This window comes from Myxocyprinus asiaticus, chromosome 33 (genome assembly GCF_019703515.2).
Source record: "Myxocyprinus asiaticus isolate MX2 ecotype Aquarium Trade chromosome 33, UBuf_Myxa_2, whole genome shotgun sequence".
In the NCBI taxonomy this organism is placed as follows: Eukaryota; Metazoa; Chordata; class Actinopteri; order Cypriniformes; family Catostomidae; genus Myxocyprinus; species Myxocyprinus asiaticus.
This window is the reverse complement of record NC_059376.1, coordinates 26,469,293-26,489,860: the sequence shown is the minus strand read 5'-3', so window position 1 is coordinate 26,489,860 and position 20,568 is coordinate 26,469,293. Positions and strand designations below refer to the sequence as shown.

Below are 20,568 nucleotides of genomic sequence, written 5' to 3'. Positions count from 1 at the left end.
TGCCTTGCCTCCACAGAATTATTAATTCCTTTTCTAAGTTCTCAGGATACAGAGATAATTGGTCTAAATCCGAAGCTTTGGCTCTGACAGCGTGCTGCCCAGTAACGGCTTTCCAGCCGGGCGCCTTCCAGTGGCCCAAACAGGGTATGAAGTATTTGGGCATTTTATTCCCAGCAAATTTGTCTGAATTAGTTAGAGTTAATTTTGATCCTCTAATAAAAAGGTTTTCGAGCAATGTGGGCAGGTGGACTTCATTACATTTATCTATGACTGGGAAGGTTAATGTTATTAAAATGAATTGTATTCCAAAATTCAATTACCTGTTACAATCTCTCCCTATAGATGTCCCCCTCTCTTATTTCAAGCAATTTGATAGCATAGTGAAGTCCTTCATTTGGAATGGTAAGCGTCCCAGATTACATTTCAATAAATTACATAGGCCGATTGACAAAGGTGGGCTAGGCCTACCCAAGATTTTGTTTTATTATTATGCATTCGGTCTCAGACAATTGGCTCATTGGTCACTTCCACCTGAGAGAGCCCCTCCCTGGTTTGGTATTGAACAGGAAGTTCTTGCCCCTATTTCGACATTGCAAAGCCTCTCTATCAAACTAATAGGAGAAGTTAAGTTACACACTGTTATTTAGCATTTGCACTCGGTATGGACAAAAGTGTCCAGAGTGTTTAACTTGGACATTTGTTTAAATGTTTCCTCGAGCATATGGCAGAACCCAAAATTATGTATTAATAAGTCCCCTTTCTGCTGGTCAGAGTGGATTGTGAGGGAGGTTAATACACTCGGTGACCTATATGAGAATGGGGTGTTGAGATCTTTTGAAAATTTAGTTCAACATTTTGGGATCCCCAGATCTCAGTTTTATAGGTATTTACAACTGCGCCACCTACTCTGTACTATTTTTGGGAGTAGCATACACCACCCTAAAGTGGCAGATACTCTGGGAGTGGTGATTACTGCTTTTGGAAAAGGTTATGAGGCATCATTGTATTACTCCCTGCTAATTCAGAGTCTGGGGGATGGAGCTTTAACTTCTATCAAGAGATTATGGGAGAAAGATTTCAACTTGGTATTGGAGGAGGGAGTGTGGACTAGGATTCTTAAAAACATCAAGTCTGCATCTAGAGATGCAAGGGTGTGTCTTACGCAATTCAAGATTTTACATAGATTTTATTGGACCCCCTCTAGATTGTATAGGCTTGGTCTTAAAGACACACCCACCTGCTGGTGATGCCAATTGGAGGATGGAGACATGGCCCATGTTTTTTGTTGGTGTATTGAGAGCCAGAAATTCTGGTTGAAGGTTCAGAATTTTGTGTGTGATGTTGTGGGTACTCGGGTTTCGTTTTGCCCTAGACTTTGGGGTGGTCATCGATGTGGGGAATAGTCACACAGTCACACTCAAACCAGCCCATCTGGCACCAACAAACATCCATGCAATTATATAATCAGCCAAACCTGTGGCAGCAGTGCAGTGCATAAAATCGTGCAGATATGGGTCAGGAGCTTCAGTGAATTTTCATATCAACCATCAGAATGGGGGAAAAATGTGATCTCAGTGATTTGAAGTGTGGCATAATTGTTGGTGCCAGATGGGCTGGTTTGAGTATTTCTGTAACTGCTGATCCCCTGGGAGTTTCACACACAACAGTCTCTAGAATTTACTCTGAATGGTGCCTGAAACAAAAAACATCCAGTGAGCAGCAGTTCTGCGAATGGAAACACCTTGTTGATGAGAGAGGTGAACAGAGAAAGGCCAGACTGTTTCGAACTGACAAAGTCTACAGTAACTCAGATAACCACTCTTTACAAATGTGGTGAGAAGAATAGCATCTCAGAATGCTATTCTGAAATACGGGTTGGTGCTGTTTTGATGGCACAAGGGGGACCTACACAATATTAGCCAGGTGGTTTTAATGTTGTGGCTGACAAGTGTATCTATTATTATAACTTCAAACGTTTTATGTTTTGCTTGAAAAGTGTGCTTGTGCTATGTTGAAAATAAGCATAAAGGTGTGAAAAATGTGGCATAAAAGGATAGTTCACCCAAAATTGAAAATTCTCTCATCATTTATTCACCCTAATGCCATTCCAGATGTGTTTGACTTTCTTTCTTCTGTTGAACATAAACGAAGATTTTAAGGAGAATATCTCAACTCTGTAGAACCATACAATGCAAGTGAATGGTAGCCAAAACTTTGAAGCTCAAAAAGCACATAAAGGCAGCATAAAAGTAATCCATACGACTCCAGAGGTTAAATCAATGTCTTCAGAAGCGATATGATAGGTGTTGGTGAGAAACAGATCAATATTTAAGTCCTTTTTTTACTGTAAATCTTCACTTTCACTTCCACATTCTTCTTTTGTTTTTTTGCGATTCGCATTCTTCCTGCATATCACCACATACTGGTCAGGGCTGGTCAAAGGTGGAGGTTTATTGTAAAAACTGACTTGAATTTTGATCTGTTTCTCACCCACACCTATCACATCACTTCTGAAGACATTGATTTAACCATTGTAGTCTTATGGATTTCTTTGCAGCCATAATGTGCTTTTTGGAGTTTCAAAGTTCTGGCCAACATTCACTTGCATTGTATGGACCAACAGAGCTGAAATATTCTTCTAAAAATCTTCATTTGTTTTCTGCAAAAGAAAAAAGTCATATACATCTGGGATGGCATAATTTTCATTTTTGGTTGAACTTAAGTTAACAAATACTTTCTGAGGTCACTTTATCTTCTCAGGAAACACATCTAATACTATCCAAAACATTTATGCACTCTGTGAAGTAGAAACTGAAGAGCTTCAAATCTCAGTCTTTCATAAGAACCTTAAACAATGTCACTATGGAATTCTGTCTGGCCCAGGATTGTGTATAACCATCACTCTGTCCATAGGCCCTACAGAAAGTGAGGATACTCACTTGATCTCAGAGATGGGTATGGCTGTATTGTGTTCCACGGCCACCAACAGGCCTCCTGAGTCCAGAATAGCATAGTGGTGTGGACCCTTCAGAGCTTGCAGCCAGGTATAGCCACCATCATCAGATACAAACACATCAGGAGTCAACAATGACATCGCATCACCAACACTGCCTAAAAATAAAGCAAGATTAGAAAGTGTATGAAAGTTTTTAATGTTAATGTTTATAAGGGTAAATTATGTCATACCATGGAGCAGTAAGTAAATTGTCTTCAGATTTATTTAAGGTGGCCCTGTTGCCTATGTTAAACCATATCATTACACTTACAGTATATCATCACTGTACTTACCATGTAAGTACAAGAGACTATGTTGAACCTGATTTAGCTATGTGCAATTTATCTGTGACTACATGCATATATGAAACAGTCACATATACAAAACTAACAATTATCATTGAAATCATTCGTTAGTCTAATTTCAAAACCTATTTTTACAATTACTCATTACTATAATATTTGAATAGTTGAGAAATTGCCTTTAATTTAAACGTATTTTATTTTAATTACATCTTTAATTTTAATTCAAATTTCAAATTTAGCATTTTCTTATTTTTCTATCATGATGGAAACATCTTATTTATCTATGTCTTAAATTACCGTTGTATGTGTTCTTGTTTATATTCCTCTGAAGCACTCTGTGCTATACTGCTATAAAGGTGTATTATTAGTAGTAGTAATAATATATATTTTATATATATTTAATTTTAAGAGTTGTTTTCAGCTGCTAAAAACATTTCAGATCACAAATGTAACAATGCTTATTTCCATCTATGTCCATAGACCACAAGAGGTAGTGTGTGTGCATTACCATGAGCCAAGATGAGTCCAACAGCATTGGGTTCACTCAAAGGCAGCATGGGAACATTTAGCTTCATGGAGGTGCTGTATGAGGCATGGATATGCAGACTACACTGCACAGGAGGAACACAACAACAGGTAAGAACACACAAAAACACAAACCCATTTCAAAATACACTTTACAACATAGACATGCCAAGAGTGAGAGTTCTCTAAGCCATATTCCCAGTTCCACTGCCCCATATCACTGTTGGGGAGTAGAACTGATAAAAGCCATACCATCTCTTTATCTTTGGATGCAGAATCACACTGGCTGTTCTCCGGTTTCTTCAAAGGAACCCATTCTCCACCCTGATCAAATGTTATTACTGTCTGCACAGAGCCATCTTCAGCAGGAGAGAGTGAAGAATGATAATTAAGAGCTCAGTCTATCTAATGACCTAGGCCCAGCACACAAATGATCAAACAAGGCCTAAACTGTTGATTTGAAAAATTTTAAGTTTTTCATATATAGGATGTTCAGTAACCATACCCTCAGCCAGGACACTAGTAGTGAAAACTCCTCTGAGTGAAGTTACGTTCGTGAAATCTGTGTCGCCACCTATGGTCGTATACAAATGGCGCTCTAGAGACTTAGAATACACAGTGCCCCTGTCATCTGACACATAGATAGTGCCAAACCCAGTGTCTGGAAATAAAAGCCACACACACACGTACTGCAGTTTAAAAACAGATAATTTGAGGCCCATCACATAAATGGGAAATTGACATGAAATACTTTTGGGAAGTTAATGTGTCCTGCGGTGTGACATGCTATAAGCCATCTAAAAAAATTTAAATACCATTTTTTAAGTGGAAGGAACACTTGTATTTTTTAAAAATTAATTTGTCATTTGTTAAAATTAACAACTGAAGGCAAAAGGTGTGAAAAAAAAAAAAAGTGAAAATTGCAGTACCTAAAATATACACTTTCCCTTATACGTTCATATATAAATATGGGAATGTATAATGGAAAATTCAAATTTAAAATCAGTATTTGGGTAGGTTTTTTTCAATCGTCATGGTTAATATATACAGTATATATATTTTAACCATGTTGATTAAAAAAAATCTCTTGCACATATTTTTCATCAACTACCCAAATACTGATTTTAAATTTTAAATATATTTATTATATATAATGTTTATAATATATTGTATATAATATTCACAATGAGCCAAAACATTATGACCACCTTTCTAATATGCTGTTGGACCAGGCGACCTTCTTCCACTGCTCCAATGTCCAGTTCCGACGCTCACGTGCCCACTGTAGGTGCTTTAGACGCTGGACGGGTCATCATGGGCACTCTGACAGGTCTGCGGCTACGCAGCCCCATACGCAGCAGGGTACGATGCACTGTGTGTTGTGACACATTCCTCCCGTAACCATCATTAAAATCTTCTGTCACTTGTGCCACAGTAGACCTATAGGTTCATACCAGATGGGATGGCCTTTGTTGCCCTCACGCATCGATGAGCCATGGGCGCCCAACACCCTGTCGCTGGTTTGTGGTTTGTCCCTCCTCAGACCACTGTCTGTAGGTACTCACCACTGCTGACAGGGAGCACCACACAAGCCTTGACATTTCAGAGGTGCTCTGACCCAGTCGTCTGGCCATAACAATTTGGCCCTTGTCAAAGTCGCTCATGTCTTTACTCCTGCCCATTTCTCCTGCATTCAACACGTTGACTACGAGAACTGATTGTTCGCTTACCAGATAATCTACCCAGACCTTGACATGTGGCCTTGTTAGGAGATGATCAATGTTATTCGGTTCACCTATTCGGTCATAATGTTTTGGCTCATCAGTGCTTATATATATGTATGTGTATATATATATATATATATATATATATATATATATATATATATATATATATATATTAGTTGGCACTTCTGTGTTTCTTGGCAATTTTCAATACTTATTATTAAAGTTTCATTCCTTGATATTACTAAATACTATGCACATATATTTCAGTGGCAATACTAGCTGTCGTAAAGATATGTATTATGATAACTGTAAATTCTTAAACAAAAGAAAGCACTGACCTCCTGGTTCATCCACATGCATGAAGACCATTTCATCATTGGCTGCCAGTATCGAGTAGAACTGCTCATGACTGACTGGAGGAAGTTGGGCCATGTTCCACGAATCACCGTGATCTCCTGATACGTGTATTGAACGCATTATCTCCTAAAGGACACATGCATACAGTACAAACATGTTTTTTTCTATCTTGGTGAGAACTTTCCATTGACTTCTATTGTTTTTGCACTGATCTATTTTCTATCACCTAAGCCTACCCCTAAACCTTCACAGGAACCCTTTTTACATTTTCATTTAAGGAATAGTTCACCTAAAAAAGACAGTGCTGCCATCATTTACTCACTCTCATGTTGTCAACAATCATTCATGTTTGTGCATTTATAACACTTATTTATGTGTTCATATATTCACACACACACACACACACACACACACTCAGGTGCACTCTCACACACCTCTGCTGTTGACTCCATTACGCTTCCAGTCATAACTGAAATGAACAGGAAGCGTCCACCGATCCCAAAGGAGTAGATCCTTTCAGCGACTGTCTTAATGTTGACGCCAAGGTCAACTGACCTCCTCAGGACCAGCATCCCTCTATCATCTGAAAACACAAAAGCAACAATACAGTAACATTAAATCACAAAAATGCACCTGGCCTACTTTTATGATTTGCTGATATACAGTACAGTATCCAGGTCTGTAGTGGTGTTGTGCTTTTCTATAGCAATAACGCAAGATTTGCTGACTCAAATCCACTGTGGGATGTTAAATTCCAATGCTGAAAGCTTCTGTTTTAATATCCCTACACTTTATATGAACACTATTAACGCGCCCTTGAGCAACACCACCCAAGGTATTCCTGCTGCATCATCTCCTTTGACGTTGGTGCAATCGCCTTGCAAAAAAGCAGCCACTGCTAAATACTGTATCATGATGAGGAAGTTTAACTTTTACACATTCATTCAGCAGGGCTTAACAGTGGACCAGGGTGAGAGAGTTTCGGGCCAGTTGGTGGAACTGTTACTTACCCTATTGGTCAAGTGCTGCGATGTTACTACATTTTAATTTCTTGATTATGTACATGTGTTTTTATACCTTGCAAACCTAACCATTTGTATTTCTGTGATGTATTGAATATTGTTGTTGTGAATTCTGCTGTTTAAATATGTCATCAAAAAGGTAAAGTTATCTAGCTAGCTTACATAGATGAGGTTTTGTTGAAATTGCAAGAATGATCTGTGAATAGTCTCGGAAGCATCATTAAGAAAGGGTTGATAATCATAAAAAAATATATGTTTATGAATTTAAAGCGGTCAAGGAGTTACATTACAGCTATGAAATTTCCAGCTATTATTGCATTTTATTAACAGTATATACAGTATATTTTTCACAAAAACATTTGTCTTAAGATAGTTATTTTAAGGGGGCCTGGGTAGCTCAGTGGTAAAATACGCTGGCTACCACCCCTGGAGTTCACTAGTTCGCTAGTTCGAATCCCAGGGCATGCTGAGTGACTTCAGCCAGGTCTCCCAAGCAACCAAATTGGCCCAGTTGCTAGGGAGGGTAGAGTCACATGGGGTAACCTCCTCGTGGTCACCATAATGTGGTTCGTTCTCGGTGGGGCACGTGGTGAGTTGTGCGTGGTTACCACGGTGGATGGCGTGAAGCCTCCACACACGCTATGTCACTGTGGCAACGCGCTCAACAAGCCATGTGATAAGATGCGTGGGTTGACGGTCTCAGACACAGAGGCAATTGGGATTCGTCCTCCGCCACCCGGATTGAGGCAAATCACTATGTGACCACAATGACTTAAAAAGCACATTGGGAATTGGGCATTCCAAAAAAATATATATATATATAATAATTATTTTATATACTCTGCCTTTAGTGAATCAGCAGGAAATATAACTTTTAGATTTCAACATTGCCTTTGCAAATAGAATTGAACATAAGAAGAACAAGAAGCCCAACAACAGATGATATGGCCCATACAGAGATCTCAACATCGAGTCAGTCTGGGATTACATGAAGAGACAGAAGCAACTGAGACAGACTAAATAGATAGAAGAACTGTGGCAAGTTCTCCAAGAAGCTTGGAACATCCCATCTGCCAACAACCAAGAAAAACTGTGTCCAGGTGTTATTGGTGCTATTTTTAAGGCAAAGGTGGTCACACCAAATATTGATTCAGCTTTTTTTTATGTTTACTGAACTTTGTGAAGACATCCGCACTATGCAACATTTTTCACAAGTGCCTAATTATATGAAAAATGTTGCATAGTGAGGACGTCTTCAAAAATAATGCCATAAATAGTTTTCATTTAGCAATTAACATCATACAAAGTTCAGTAAACATTGTTTGAAACAATATTTGTTACCACCTTAGCCTTCAGCCACCTAAGCTTCTTGGAGAACTTGCCACAGTTCTTCTATCTATTCAGGCTGTCTCAATTGCTTCTGTCTCTTCATATATATATATATATATATATATATATATTTATTTATTTTATTTTTTTGTGGAGGGGCCAGTGAAAATGTTGGCAGGGCAACCACAAGTACAAATCTGACCAGGCCAGCAGAAAAATCCTTCTTGTTGAGCAAGATCTTTCTTAAAGTTAGAGTAAATCAACTTCAGTACAGTAATAATGCACAAGGACACGCAAACAGAAATACATTCACACACTCAAAGACAAGTGACGGTATAGTACACATTCCTGTGACTGCACCTTAGATCAACAGAGCAAGAAATAATACTCACAACAGGATCCGTTAAGATTGGCAGAGAAGAACAGAGCATCTATTCCCCTGTGGTAAAGAGAGGAGGAGAGACACCAGAACTGATCCGTGAGATTAAACTCTTGAGATCACATAAAACAACAGCACTCAGGTAAATTCACCTCAGTTAAGTCATTTTGTAACATAAAAAGAACAAACGTGCTATGCTGAAATGTCAAGAAGGAGACATCGTTTATGACAATCACCACACAAACCATAATTTTGCATTATAAAAAAGGGGAACAAATGCACCAAGAAGTTGGTTGAATAGAGATTGATGCTGCATTAAAGTTAATGCCATTGATGTAACAGGATATCTGGGATTGTAAAAGATCAAATTACTTATTTTTAAGACAAGCTTTGAGGGAGTGACTCATACTCATACTTTTTAAATGAAAACAACTTCCTCTTATATCATTTTCTCTTTATTTGGAATTTGACAAAAATAGTCAAAGTTAAAAATATACAGGTGCATCTCAATAAATTAGAATGTCGTGGAAAAGTTCATTTATTTCAGTAATTCAACTCAAATTGTGAAACTCGTGTATTAAATAAATTCAATGCACACAGACTGAAGTAGTTTAAGTCTTTTGTTCTTTTAATTGTGATGATTTTGGCTCACATTTAACAAAAACCCACCAATTCACTCTCTCAAAAAATTAGAATACATCATAAGACCAATAAAAAAAAACATTTTTAGTGAATTGTTGGCCTTCTGGAAAGTATGTTCATTTACTGTATATGTACTCAATACTTGGTAGGGGCTCCTTTTGCTTTAATTACTGCCTCAATTCGGCGTGGCATGGAGGTGATCAGTTTGTGCCACTGCTGAGGTGGTATGGAAGCCCAGGTTTCTTTGACAGTGGCCTTCAGCTCATCTGCATTTTTTGGTCTCTTGTTTCTCATTTTCCTCTTGACAATACCCCATAGATTCTCTATGGGGTTCAGGTCTGGTGAGTTTGCTGGCCAGTCAAGCACACCAACACCATGGTCATTTAACCAACTTTTGGTGCTTTTGGCAGTGTGGGCAGGTGCCAAATCCTGCTGGAAAATGAAATCAGCATCTTTAAAAAGCTGGTCAGCAGAAGGAAGCATGAAGTGCTCCAAAATTTCTTGGTAAACGGGTGCAGTGACTTTGGTTTTCAAAAAACACAATGGACCAACACCAGCAGATGACATTGCACCCCAAATCATCACAGACTGTGGAAACTTAACACTGGACTTCAAGCAACTTGGGCTATGAGCTTCTCTACCCTTCCTCCAGACTCTAGGACCTTGGTTTCCAAATGAAATACAAAACTTGCTCTCATCTGAAAAGAAGACTTTGGACCACTGGGCAACAGTCCAGTTCTTCTTCTCCTTAGTCCAGGTAAGATGCCTCTGACGTTGTCTGTGGTTCAGGAGTGGCTTAACAAGAGGAATACGACAACTGTAGCCAAATTCCTTGACACGTCTGTGTGTGGTGGCTCCTGATGCCTTGACCCCAGCCTCAGTCCATTCCTTGTGAAGTTCACCCAAATTCTTGAATCGATTTTGCTTGACAATTCTCATAAGGCTGCGGTTCTCTTGGTTGGTTGTGCATCTTTTTCTTCCACACTTTTTCCTTCCACTCAACTTTCTGTTAACATGCTTGGATACAGCACTCTGTGAACAGCCAGCTTCTTTGGCAATGAATGTTTGTGGCTTACCCTCCTTGTGAAGGGTGTCAATGATTGTCTTCTGGACAACTGTCAGATCAGCAGTCTTCCCCATGATTGTGTAGCCTAGTGAACCAAACTGAGAGACCATTTTGAAGGCTCAGGAAACCTTTGCAGGTGTTTTGAGTCAATTAGCTGATTGGCATGTCACCATATTCTAATTTTTTGAGAGAGTGAATTGGTGGGTTTTTGTTAAATGTGAGCCAAAATCATCACAATTAAAAGAACCAAAGACTTAAACTACTTCAGTCTGTGTGCATTGAATTTATTTAATACACAAGTTTCACAATTTGAGTTGAATTACTGAAATAAATGAACTTTTCCACGACATTCTAATTTATTGAGATGCACCTGTATACACACTACCGGTCAAATGTTTTGAAATGCTTGCCTGAAATGTTTCTCATGATCTTAAAAATCTTTTAATCTGAAGGTGTATGCTTAAATGTTTGAAATTAGTTTTGTAGACAAAAATATAATTGTGCCAACATATTAATTTATTTCATTATAAAACTAAAATTTAATTTAAAAAGTTTTTGAAATTGATTACTTGGACCAAATAATAAAGAAAAGCAGCCAATAAGTGCCCAACATAGATGGGAACTCCTTCAATACTGTTTAAAAAGCATCCCAGGGTGATACCTCAAGAAGTTGGTTGAGAAAATGTCAAGAGTATATTTCTGAAAATTCTAGGCAAAGTGTGGCCACTTTGAAGATGCTAAAATATAACACAGTTTTGATTTATTTTGGATTTTGTTTAGTCACAACATAATTCCCATAGTTCCATTTATGTTATTTCATAGTTTTGATGACTTTACTATTATTCTAAAATGTGAGGGGGAAAAAATTATAATAAAGAATGAGTAATTGTTTCAAAAATGTTGACCGGTAGTGTGTGTGTATATATATATATATATATATAAAAAGGGGGAACAAATATTGTTAAATCAACCTAACCATATGTGTTTCCTGTTTCTTTTTTTTATGGTATGCTAATAGATATATTAGCATTTCTGTTGCTAAATTAATGCTACATTTCACATTATGCCACATTTCAGTCTGATATGTTGTTGACCAATATTATTATTATTATAACATTTCCTCAAGAAACTGAAGATCTTCTCAAAGCAATGCAACAAAGAAAATAATACATAAATAAAAAACATCCAATGAAAATAAACAAGAAAATAAATATTAAATAAATACAAACACTTCTTGTAAAATAAATAAATAAATAAATTTGACTGAATTAATGCAGAGTGCATCTTTTGGCTTTCATAATTGTCTTTTTTATTTTTTTTGCTTTATTTTGAGGTGGTAAAACAGATTGCTTGTATTACCGTGTGTGATTTTTGACTTATAACTAAAAGACTTGTTTGGGAGTCGTCCCTTACTGTGTTTAGTAGAGATACCTGTATATTTTTCCATGTTTCTTCACTTCTCTCAGTCTTACGTGATTCCCAGCCCACTGATAGATACAGCCACATATCGCGATATACATGATATAGCGAAATCTCTATCGATTGATACTTTATATCGTCGTCACAATACTGTATTTCATCATATAGCCCAGCCCTAGCAGAATGTACAAGCCGCTCTGTTCCTGGTCAACATTAACTTTCATTGGCATTCTGATTTATACAGTGAAAGTTAATGTTGACCAGGGACCAAGCAGCTTGAACATTCTGCTAGATAACTCCTTTTGTGTTCCATGCAACAACAAAAAATATGGGTCATACGGGTTTGAAATGACATGAAAGTGAGTAAATGATAACAGAATTTTCTTTTTTGTGTGAAACTATCCCTTAAGGCATCAAGGCAACATCAAAAGACCTTAACCTGAGTCACTCCCTCTAGGCTTGTCTTAAAAAAAAAGCAACTTGATCTGTGACAATCCTAGATATCCTGTTACAACAATGGCATTAATGTTAATCAATCTCTATGTTTTGGGAGAAACAAATAACTACACCTTTAACTTTACCAATAAACTCTATTCTAATTTGAAACAGTCTATAAAGTAAATATATATATTGCAGGTGTTTGGTTTTACTCTCATGGCTTCTGAGGTCACGTAAGATGTTTATCATGTGTAAGTGGGTGTGACCTTGTCCTTGTCAAATAAATGTTTAATGCCAGAGACTCTGTACCTCTCAAAAGGAAGTCTGACTGATTTTACCCATTTTCCCATTGCTCAGTCGAAAAAGGTCCATTTTTTTATTTGATTTGAACTAGGTTACTCTGAGGGCAGTAGGGAGCAGTGAGCATGCAACTAATCTAACAACTACAGTTAGGCATGTTCACAGGAATGAAGAAACCAAATATATACAGTACACAAACCAGAGCACCCAAGCAGATCTGGCTTACTTGGTCAAACAATTGTGCAAATTAAAGATAAGCCACAAGCTTCCATGTCAAGATAACTACAGTAGTTCCCTGCTGAAGCACATAAATTAACAGAGTGATTAAAGGAATCGTTCAACCAAAAATGAAAATTCTGTTATCATTTACTCATGCTCATGTTGTTCCAAACTTATATGACTTTCTTTCTTTGGCAGAACACAGAAGGATATGTTAGGCAGAATGACAGCCACAATGACAGCCTCAATCACCATTCACTTTCATGTATGGAAAAAAGACGCTTGGGTTTGCAAAAACATGAGGGTGTGTAAATGATGACAACCTTTTTTTCTTTTTGGGGGTAAACTATCCCTTTAAGAGTGCGTGAGCATTTCACTCAGGCTGAGAAAATAAGAGAATCCAACTAATGTTTGATGCAGCAGTTTCTTTGGAGCAGCCGAGCTCCCTCGGACACTTGACAGCTGATCCATTTGGAAAAACAGGGTGACTCAGCAGAGAATGTCTCGCCTTGCTGCCATGGTGGCCATATTTGCATGCTTGTTTTTTTAAGAGTGTGTGCTGGATGTGCAGCCTCACGTGAGCTGTAAAAAGAACAATCCAGAACTCCCCAAACTGGCTGGTCAAAACGAACAGTAAAACAGGCCCTCCTTTTATATAAATGCACTCCACCCCTATTTTATACAATTATTAATGGTGCCATAACTTAAAACGCTCTTACCATTTCACAACACACACCATCTCATGAATTTTCGTCCATGTTGCACCAAAGTCTTTAGAGATCCAGAGATCATTCTGAAATTAGACAATGTTATGATAATGTTAAATGGGGCACTTGGAAAGCATCAGAACAAAATAAAAATAATCATAAAAAATATTATCAACCAAAGCATGTCTTTTTTTCTCTTGTTTTTACAGTTATGCTTTACAAAAAATAATTATACTTGCAAAAATGTTCTGTGTAATAAGGATAAGATATTTAACTTGTTATCATATCATTTAGATAAGCACATTATAAAAATTGTATTTATAAAAATCAGTTCAGGAAACCTAATGCGAGTCGATGGCGGTGTTCAGATTTGAACTTGACTTTGAGATAAAATAAGAATGTTTTGAATATTACCAAAATGAAAAAAAAAATGCAATCTGTGGTCATTTCTGAATTAATGTTTACAAATACACACTCAATAAATAAATGTTCAAAAACTGAATAAAAGTGCTCAAAGGGCTCACAGCAACTTTTCATTTACCTAAAAGTACGGTTCCCTAAAATTTCAATCTATAAGGAAACAATACCAAATAATATCTGATGTGAACTCTCTCTCACCTTGTTGCTGATGGCCACAAGCACATCAGAGATTTTAGGGTTGTACATTATCTGCATTAGCGGGTGGAAGGGCAATTCCGTGTGGATAAATGTCTTCCCGAAGTCTTTTGAAAGAAAAATTCTGGCACCATTGCCTCTGGATGCATCACCTGTAAGGATAACCTGAAGGAATGAAAAGTAGGACTTTTACTACTCGAGTGCTGTCACAAATTACACTTCACTGCAATGGAGCACATTGGATTGTACCATATGATTGTACCATATAAATAATAACTGACACTTTTCACAGACTGTGATGAAGCATTTCTGCCTTTAGGATTTTTAGCACTGTCAAATTTAGCAGGATAAATTTAGCAAACTTTTTTAATTTCAATTTTGAAATGAAATTATAATAATTTTGAAATTATTTTTGTGTTACATTACCCTGACATAAAAAAAAAAAAAAAACAGCCAACACTTCTGCGATATGGGGTTTCAAATACAGCTGCTTAGGGAGTGACAGTAAATTTGGTGTCTTTCTCACTTCTAACTACTATCTGTCTCCATATTTGGAAACACATAATACTTTTTTTTTTTACTATGGTTCCCCATTTATCTCTATAAAATGTACCCAACTATAGTTTACTTCTGTGTTTCAAGCCCGGAAGTGTGAAAAAGGTCCATAATGGGTGATATTATTTTTACTTGGATATGCTGCATTCAGGTGTCTTCAGGCAAATTCAGCAACTTGAAAAAGATCTTTCACACAACAAACTGATTCAGCTAGCAGAAGCCCTAAAAGAACTTGTGGGGTGTTGGGTAAGAGAATAGCTGAAACACTAGATTTTTTTTGTACAAAACAGTATGACATGGCTTGCCCACCTTGCCAGAGTTTTCAGGACCGATAGCAATCCCAAAGTCAGTGTTGATAAAGGTGTTGTTGATGAGCTCTGTAACATCCTGAAATGACTTTCCATAGTTTTCACTGTCACAGAAGGAATTGAGAAAGAGAGAGACAGAGAGACAGAGAGAGAGAGAGAGTTACAATCTCAATGGCACCAATAATATGTAGATCCTTCAAACCTTTCTGAGATGCAACACTCACCTTCTATAGAGGTTAGACTGACCGAATCTCAAGAAGACAAGTGGCACCTGAAATGTTGTCAGGGCCAGCACAACCTGATATTGCAACACAACACAAGTTATTTCTCAAGTATAGGCAAAAACCTTCAGAACACATTAAGCGAAGCTTGTGAAATTGTGATGCAATCAACCTTTTTTTGGGGGGGGTTCTCCACTTTTCTCCCCAATTTGGCATGCCCAATTCCCAATGAGCTCTAAGTCCTCGTGTTGGCGTAGTGACTCGCCTCAATCCAGGTGGCGGAGGACGAATCTCAGTTGCCTCCGTGTCTGAGACAGTCAATCCGCGCATCTTATCACATGGCTTGTTGAGTGCGTTACCGCTGAGACCTAGCACATGGGGAGGCCCACGCTATTCTCTGCGGCATCCACGCACAACTCACCACGCACCCCACCGAGAGCGAGAACCACATTATAGTGACCACGAGGAATTTAACCCAACTTGACTCTGCCCACCCTAGCAACCGGGCCAACTGGTTGCTTAGGAAGACTGAGATGCAATCAACTTTAATATTTCCAGGCCAAGATTACACGGAAGCACTTCTAACCAAAGATGCATTGCTAACCACAATCTGTAAAGGGCCTCTAGAGACAGGACTGGCCTGCTATATTGAAAGATTTTATATACACATTCTCAATTTAAATGTCTAAATTTCTCCTCTAGTCCTCAAATGTGAATACAAAACAAAGAGTATATCAAAAGTGAAACTCACCCCAGTTCCATCCCCTACCCAGGCCAAAGACACCGATCCACTGATATCAGGGAAAGTCCACTGAAAAGAGATTGTTTTTTTAATACTAAAGAAAAGAAAAGCCAGGAAGTGAGACAATCAGTTGTGGACAAAGTATAATAGCTATTACACAGACAATAAAGGCATTTTTGCATGTCCTAGAAAGACACTATCAGAAAATGCAAAACACATGTTATCCTTAACTAAAATACTGAATCGGACACCTAGCAACAATAAAACAAGAATCAACTGTGAAACTGAAGATGAGGGATCACAAACTGATAGTACAAATAACAGAGTACAAAACAGGAATAAATTTCCATCCTGATGATGATATTTCCAACTCCTGTTTGGAATAGATGTTTAGTTTGGAAGACTTAAGTATAGTTGTTAAGAAAAAATATAGTTGTTACACATTAATGATTGACCATGATGCATGTAGACGTACATTGAGAAGTGAAAATGGTACTTTTCACATTGTCCTAAAACATTTTACAATTAGTCAGAAAATGGCATCACAGAAGAGGAAGCACTGATCTGCATGAAAACAAACCAAAATGACTGTTTTTGAACTGAAACGGTTCCATACACTGAAAAACACAATGTGAGTGTCATATATACTTTCCTATCCTAAATCTCGTATGGCAAGATGGGAGCGTGTGAAAATATTTTGACTGTAGGAACTGGTTTTGTGGTCATCTGGTGTCAAAAATTCTTTTTCTAAGTTTAAAAATTTTGTGCGGAATGTGGAATTTAGAAAAGCTATGAGCAATTATTACAGCAAACTACAAACACATTTTCTCATGTCCTCAACATATCTTGACATCTTGATTTATCTCACTGTGTCAAACATTTCAGAGTTTCAGAATTAGCAAAATGTAACTCTGAAGAGCTCCTACATTAAGCACCTCCCTTTCTGTGCAACATGCAACATGGTTTATAGACATCAGCACTGCACCTGAATAAAGAGAATGACTAAAATACTTTCACTTCTTTGTCTTAGCTGCGTCTATAACCCTTAAAATAACAGTTAAATCGTCTAATGCCATCAAGTGTTTCTGAACCAGGTTTAAATTTAAGCAGCAAAGCGTAGTGTCATCCTTGAAAAAAAAAAACTTTTCTGATGTTTGACAGAGCTGAGGTTGCTCTTGCAAACTCTTGCCACATTTGAATTCATGATAACCACAGTAACAATTTCTGGGGGAAAGTCTCTGACACTTCTATGATGACTAACAGACAGAGGAAGTTTTTGAGGTGGAGATGACACTGGTGGAACAGTGCTGATGTGTCAAACAGGTGAAGCTTCACCCTCAAACACGTATTTGATTGTTTCATCTCATCTGACAAGAAACAACCACAACTATTTCCGAGAAAGGAAGTCATTTTACACTGCAATATCTAATGTCAGCATTATTATTATTTCCATTCTGTAATGTTATATATATATAAAGGCTTGTAAAATAAAGCATATTGATTTATCATAAATTAACACAGTACGCCAATAAAGGGCACATTTTCTTGGCTGGTTGTCATAAAACATGCTGCCATACCAGTTTAACTGGTCCTGCACTGCTGCAAGTCAGACTACTATCTAGAATTACACACTTCAAACACTAACTAATCTACTATTAACATTTTAATAGTTATAAAAGCAGAAATGAAAGAAAAATTATTTTGTGTGCTATGACAGGAACTACAGAAAAGCACAAGAAATTCTCACTTAACTCATAAAGTTATTTCGGTTTAAAAATATTCCATTAAGAATTTAAACTTGCATTTTGAATGCGACACTTTACAATGGCTACCTCACAACAAATGAATTTGTGCTGTACGACATGATGTCCATACATTTGAGCTAAACAAAAGCCAGTGTGATAGATGGGCTCTGTCCCAAATTCTAGTGAGCTGCCTTCCTAAACTAACAGGAATTTCCCAGCGAACAATTTTGGGGTCCCGGAACGTTCCGGGTGTCTATAAAGATAAAAGCTAAAAAAAAATTTAAAATTTTTTTTAAAAAAAATAACGTTTCCTAAAATTTTAGGAATTGGTTACCAAAATAAACAAACGGGCTAACGTTAAGAGAAACGTTCTGCGTTTGCGCAGATAAATTGATTCCGTCTAGGTAGGCAGATCACTAGGTTTTGGTTTTGAGACAGAGGTTGCATCGCTGCCTTCTGTAAATGGAGCTGTCAAGTGAACTTACATTGTGCGTATTGCTTTTTAATTTGGTATCATATCCCTGCAAACCATTACAGGAATCTGATCCAGGATCAGCGCTTCTTTTCTGAATGTGATGATGGAGAAGAGCAATATCTGCATCCGATTCCGTCCAGATAAGACTTCTCGCGGAAACAGGAGTCCTCACATGCGCCCGGTGCGCGGATCCTGGATCCATTTGGAAATCCACACCAAATGCAATGTGAAAGAATAAAACTATAAATAAGTGTCCCAGTCTTCCCATTTTCAATGTACAGCGTATTTCCAACACGACTGTATTATCGTTACTGTTTAAATAAGCATCAATTCCTCATTTATTAAACACCGTCTTCCTCGTGTGCGGCTGCTGACGCTATCAACAAAAACAGACTGGCTGTGACAGCGCGAGCTCTTTGCTGCTCATAGTGGACGAACACCAATCTAAAGCGATCATCCCTATGCCCTGCTCACTACGAAAGACAGAGCTCTTGACGTGGGCATTCTTAAGGGAGCATGGCATCACAGTTTAAATGTAGCCTTCACTAAACGTCTTTTGAAAAGGCCCTTTGTGAAATAATTATCGTTCTTATTTTTGTTTGGAACAACCTTTTGAGTGGCGTCCCCTTCCCGAAGTGTCCTTCAAGGGCGCATGAATGCCGTTTGGAACGCACATTATTTGTGCTGCCTCCTCAGAGAGGCTCCGATATGAACGCCCTTTTTATTTGATCTAGACCATTTCCAAAATGGTATAAAAAAGCAGACCAACCCAGTTTATCTAATACGTTGTATTCTGGACAACTCCCCACTATTTCGCGCAAAACTCTTTAAAAACAAGCAACCCAGATAAATAATGGTGAAACGAATGCACCTTGCGAGAGCTGCGCAGTAATTGGCTGCGGCGACTTGAGCATTTTTCTGATTGGCTTGTGGCTGCACAAGCAGGGTTTCTTCGAGCCCGTGTGCAGTCAAGTTAGATTGAAACGTCACACTTTATAGGACAGTAACATGTTAAAATGTGAGAAATGTGAAATTCTTCGGATGTCTTTGATGTCCTGTTAGGTTAACTTTGAACGACATTATAAACATATCTGACATAAACTTTAAATAGAGAATGTCAGTGACCCAGTTGTTCTATTGGGGGTGTATTTAATATGAGAAGACTGCACTTTGGTGGCATGACAGGACATCCTTTGTCAGTATTTCTTTTCTTATTTTACTTATTGCCCTAACATGAATGCAATTCTAAGATAGCATGTAGTCAAAGTCATGCCCTTCTATTTGTTAATGTTTGCACAAGTGATTTCTTTTGCTATGACTAATAACACTCTGCGTACATCAGCTGGGCACACACTACTTATTTATATAACAACAAAATCATATCAAGAGTTTAAATGATAGCATTTGTGGCATAATGTTGATTACCACAAAAATTAATTTAGACTCGTCCTTACTTTTCTTTAAAGATAAAAAAAATAAAAATAAGGGCCTGGGTAGCTCAGCGAGTATTGACGCTGACTACCACCCCTGGAGTCGCAAGTTCCAATCCAGAGGTGCTGAGTGACTTCAGCCAGGTCTCTTAAGCAACCAAACTGTCCTGGTTGCTAGGGAGGGTAGAGTCACGTTGGGTTAACCTCCTCGTGGTCGCTATAATGTGGTTCTTGCTCTCGGTGGGGTGCGTGGTGAGTTGTGCCTGGATGCCGCAGAGAATAGCATGGGCCTCTACATGCACTAGGTCTCCGCGGTAACGCGCATAAGAAGCCACGTGATAAGATTTGCGGATTGACTGTCTCAGACGCGGAGACAACTGAGATTTGTACTCTGCCACCTGGATTTATGGCGAGTCACTATGCCACCATGAGGACTTAGAGCGCATTGGGAATTGGGCATTCCAAATTGGTGAGAAAAGGGGAGCATTTTTTTTTTGAAAATCAAGAGAGGCACAATGGAAGTGAAGGGGCCCATTTTTGGAGGGTTTAAAGACAGAAATGTGAAACTTATAACTTTATGAAAGCACCTACAATTAATTATTCTGTTAAGAATTGTTAATATTTGAACTGTAAAGTTGTTTAAATTGTTTTAACAGTCATTTTAAGGTTTACAGCATTATGTCTTCATGGCAACAAAGTTGTTAAATTGGATATAACTTTGCAGAGAAAAGGATAGTAAGTGATTTTATCACACTAAAATCATGTTAACATGCTTATTATTAACGTCTTGTGGCTACACTTTTTAAATAGTGAGCATTTAATGTTTACGGATTGGCCCCCATTCACTTCCATAAGTGCCTCACTGTTGCCCAGATTTTTGTCTTTTTTTTTTTTTTTTTTTTTAAGAAAATGAGGAACAAGTCGAAATTATTTTCATGGTAATCAACATTATGCCACAAATGCTGTTTATTGAGCTTAACTTGAATTGAACACTGATTATTCCTTTAAGTGAGATGGTGAAAAGTCATTTGGCAGTCATTTGTTCTT

The 20,568-nt window shown here is 37.8% G+C and overlaps 1 protein-coding gene across 1 annotated transcript in view; it reads right to left on the bottom strand.

The window, feature by feature from the left end:
- Positions 1-18,494, bottom strand: part of LOC127424000 (sortilin-like) — a 31,799-nt gene extending 13,305 nt beyond the window's left edge. Inside the window, exons 1-13 of the mRNA XM_051668744.1 lie at positions 18,102-18,494; positions 15,881-15,940; positions 15,133-15,206; positions 14,910-15,012; positions 14,049-14,210; positions 13,443-13,516; positions 8,653-8,699; positions 6,344-6,492; positions 5,891-6,035; positions 4,331-4,486; positions 4,078-4,184; positions 3,809-3,911; positions 2,940-3,111 (exon numbers count right to left, since the gene is read on the bottom strand). Coding sequence (XP_051524704.1) covers positions 2,940-3,111; positions 3,809-3,911; positions 4,078-4,184; positions 4,331-4,486; positions 5,891-6,035; positions 6,344-6,492; positions 8,653-8,699; positions 13,443-13,516; positions 14,049-14,210; positions 14,910-15,012; positions 15,133-15,206; positions 15,881-15,940; positions 18,102-18,359 — 1,610 coding nt within the window. The 5' untranslated portion in view covers positions 18,360-18,494. The remainder of the gene's footprint in view (positions 1-2,939; positions 3,112-3,808; positions 3,912-4,077; positions 4,185-4,330; positions 4,487-5,890; positions 6,036-6,343; positions 6,493-8,652; positions 8,700-13,442; positions 13,517-14,048; positions 14,211-14,909; positions 15,013-15,132; positions 15,207-15,880; positions 15,941-18,101) is intronic.
- Between the last annotated feature and the right edge of the window lie 2,074 nt (positions 18,495-20,568).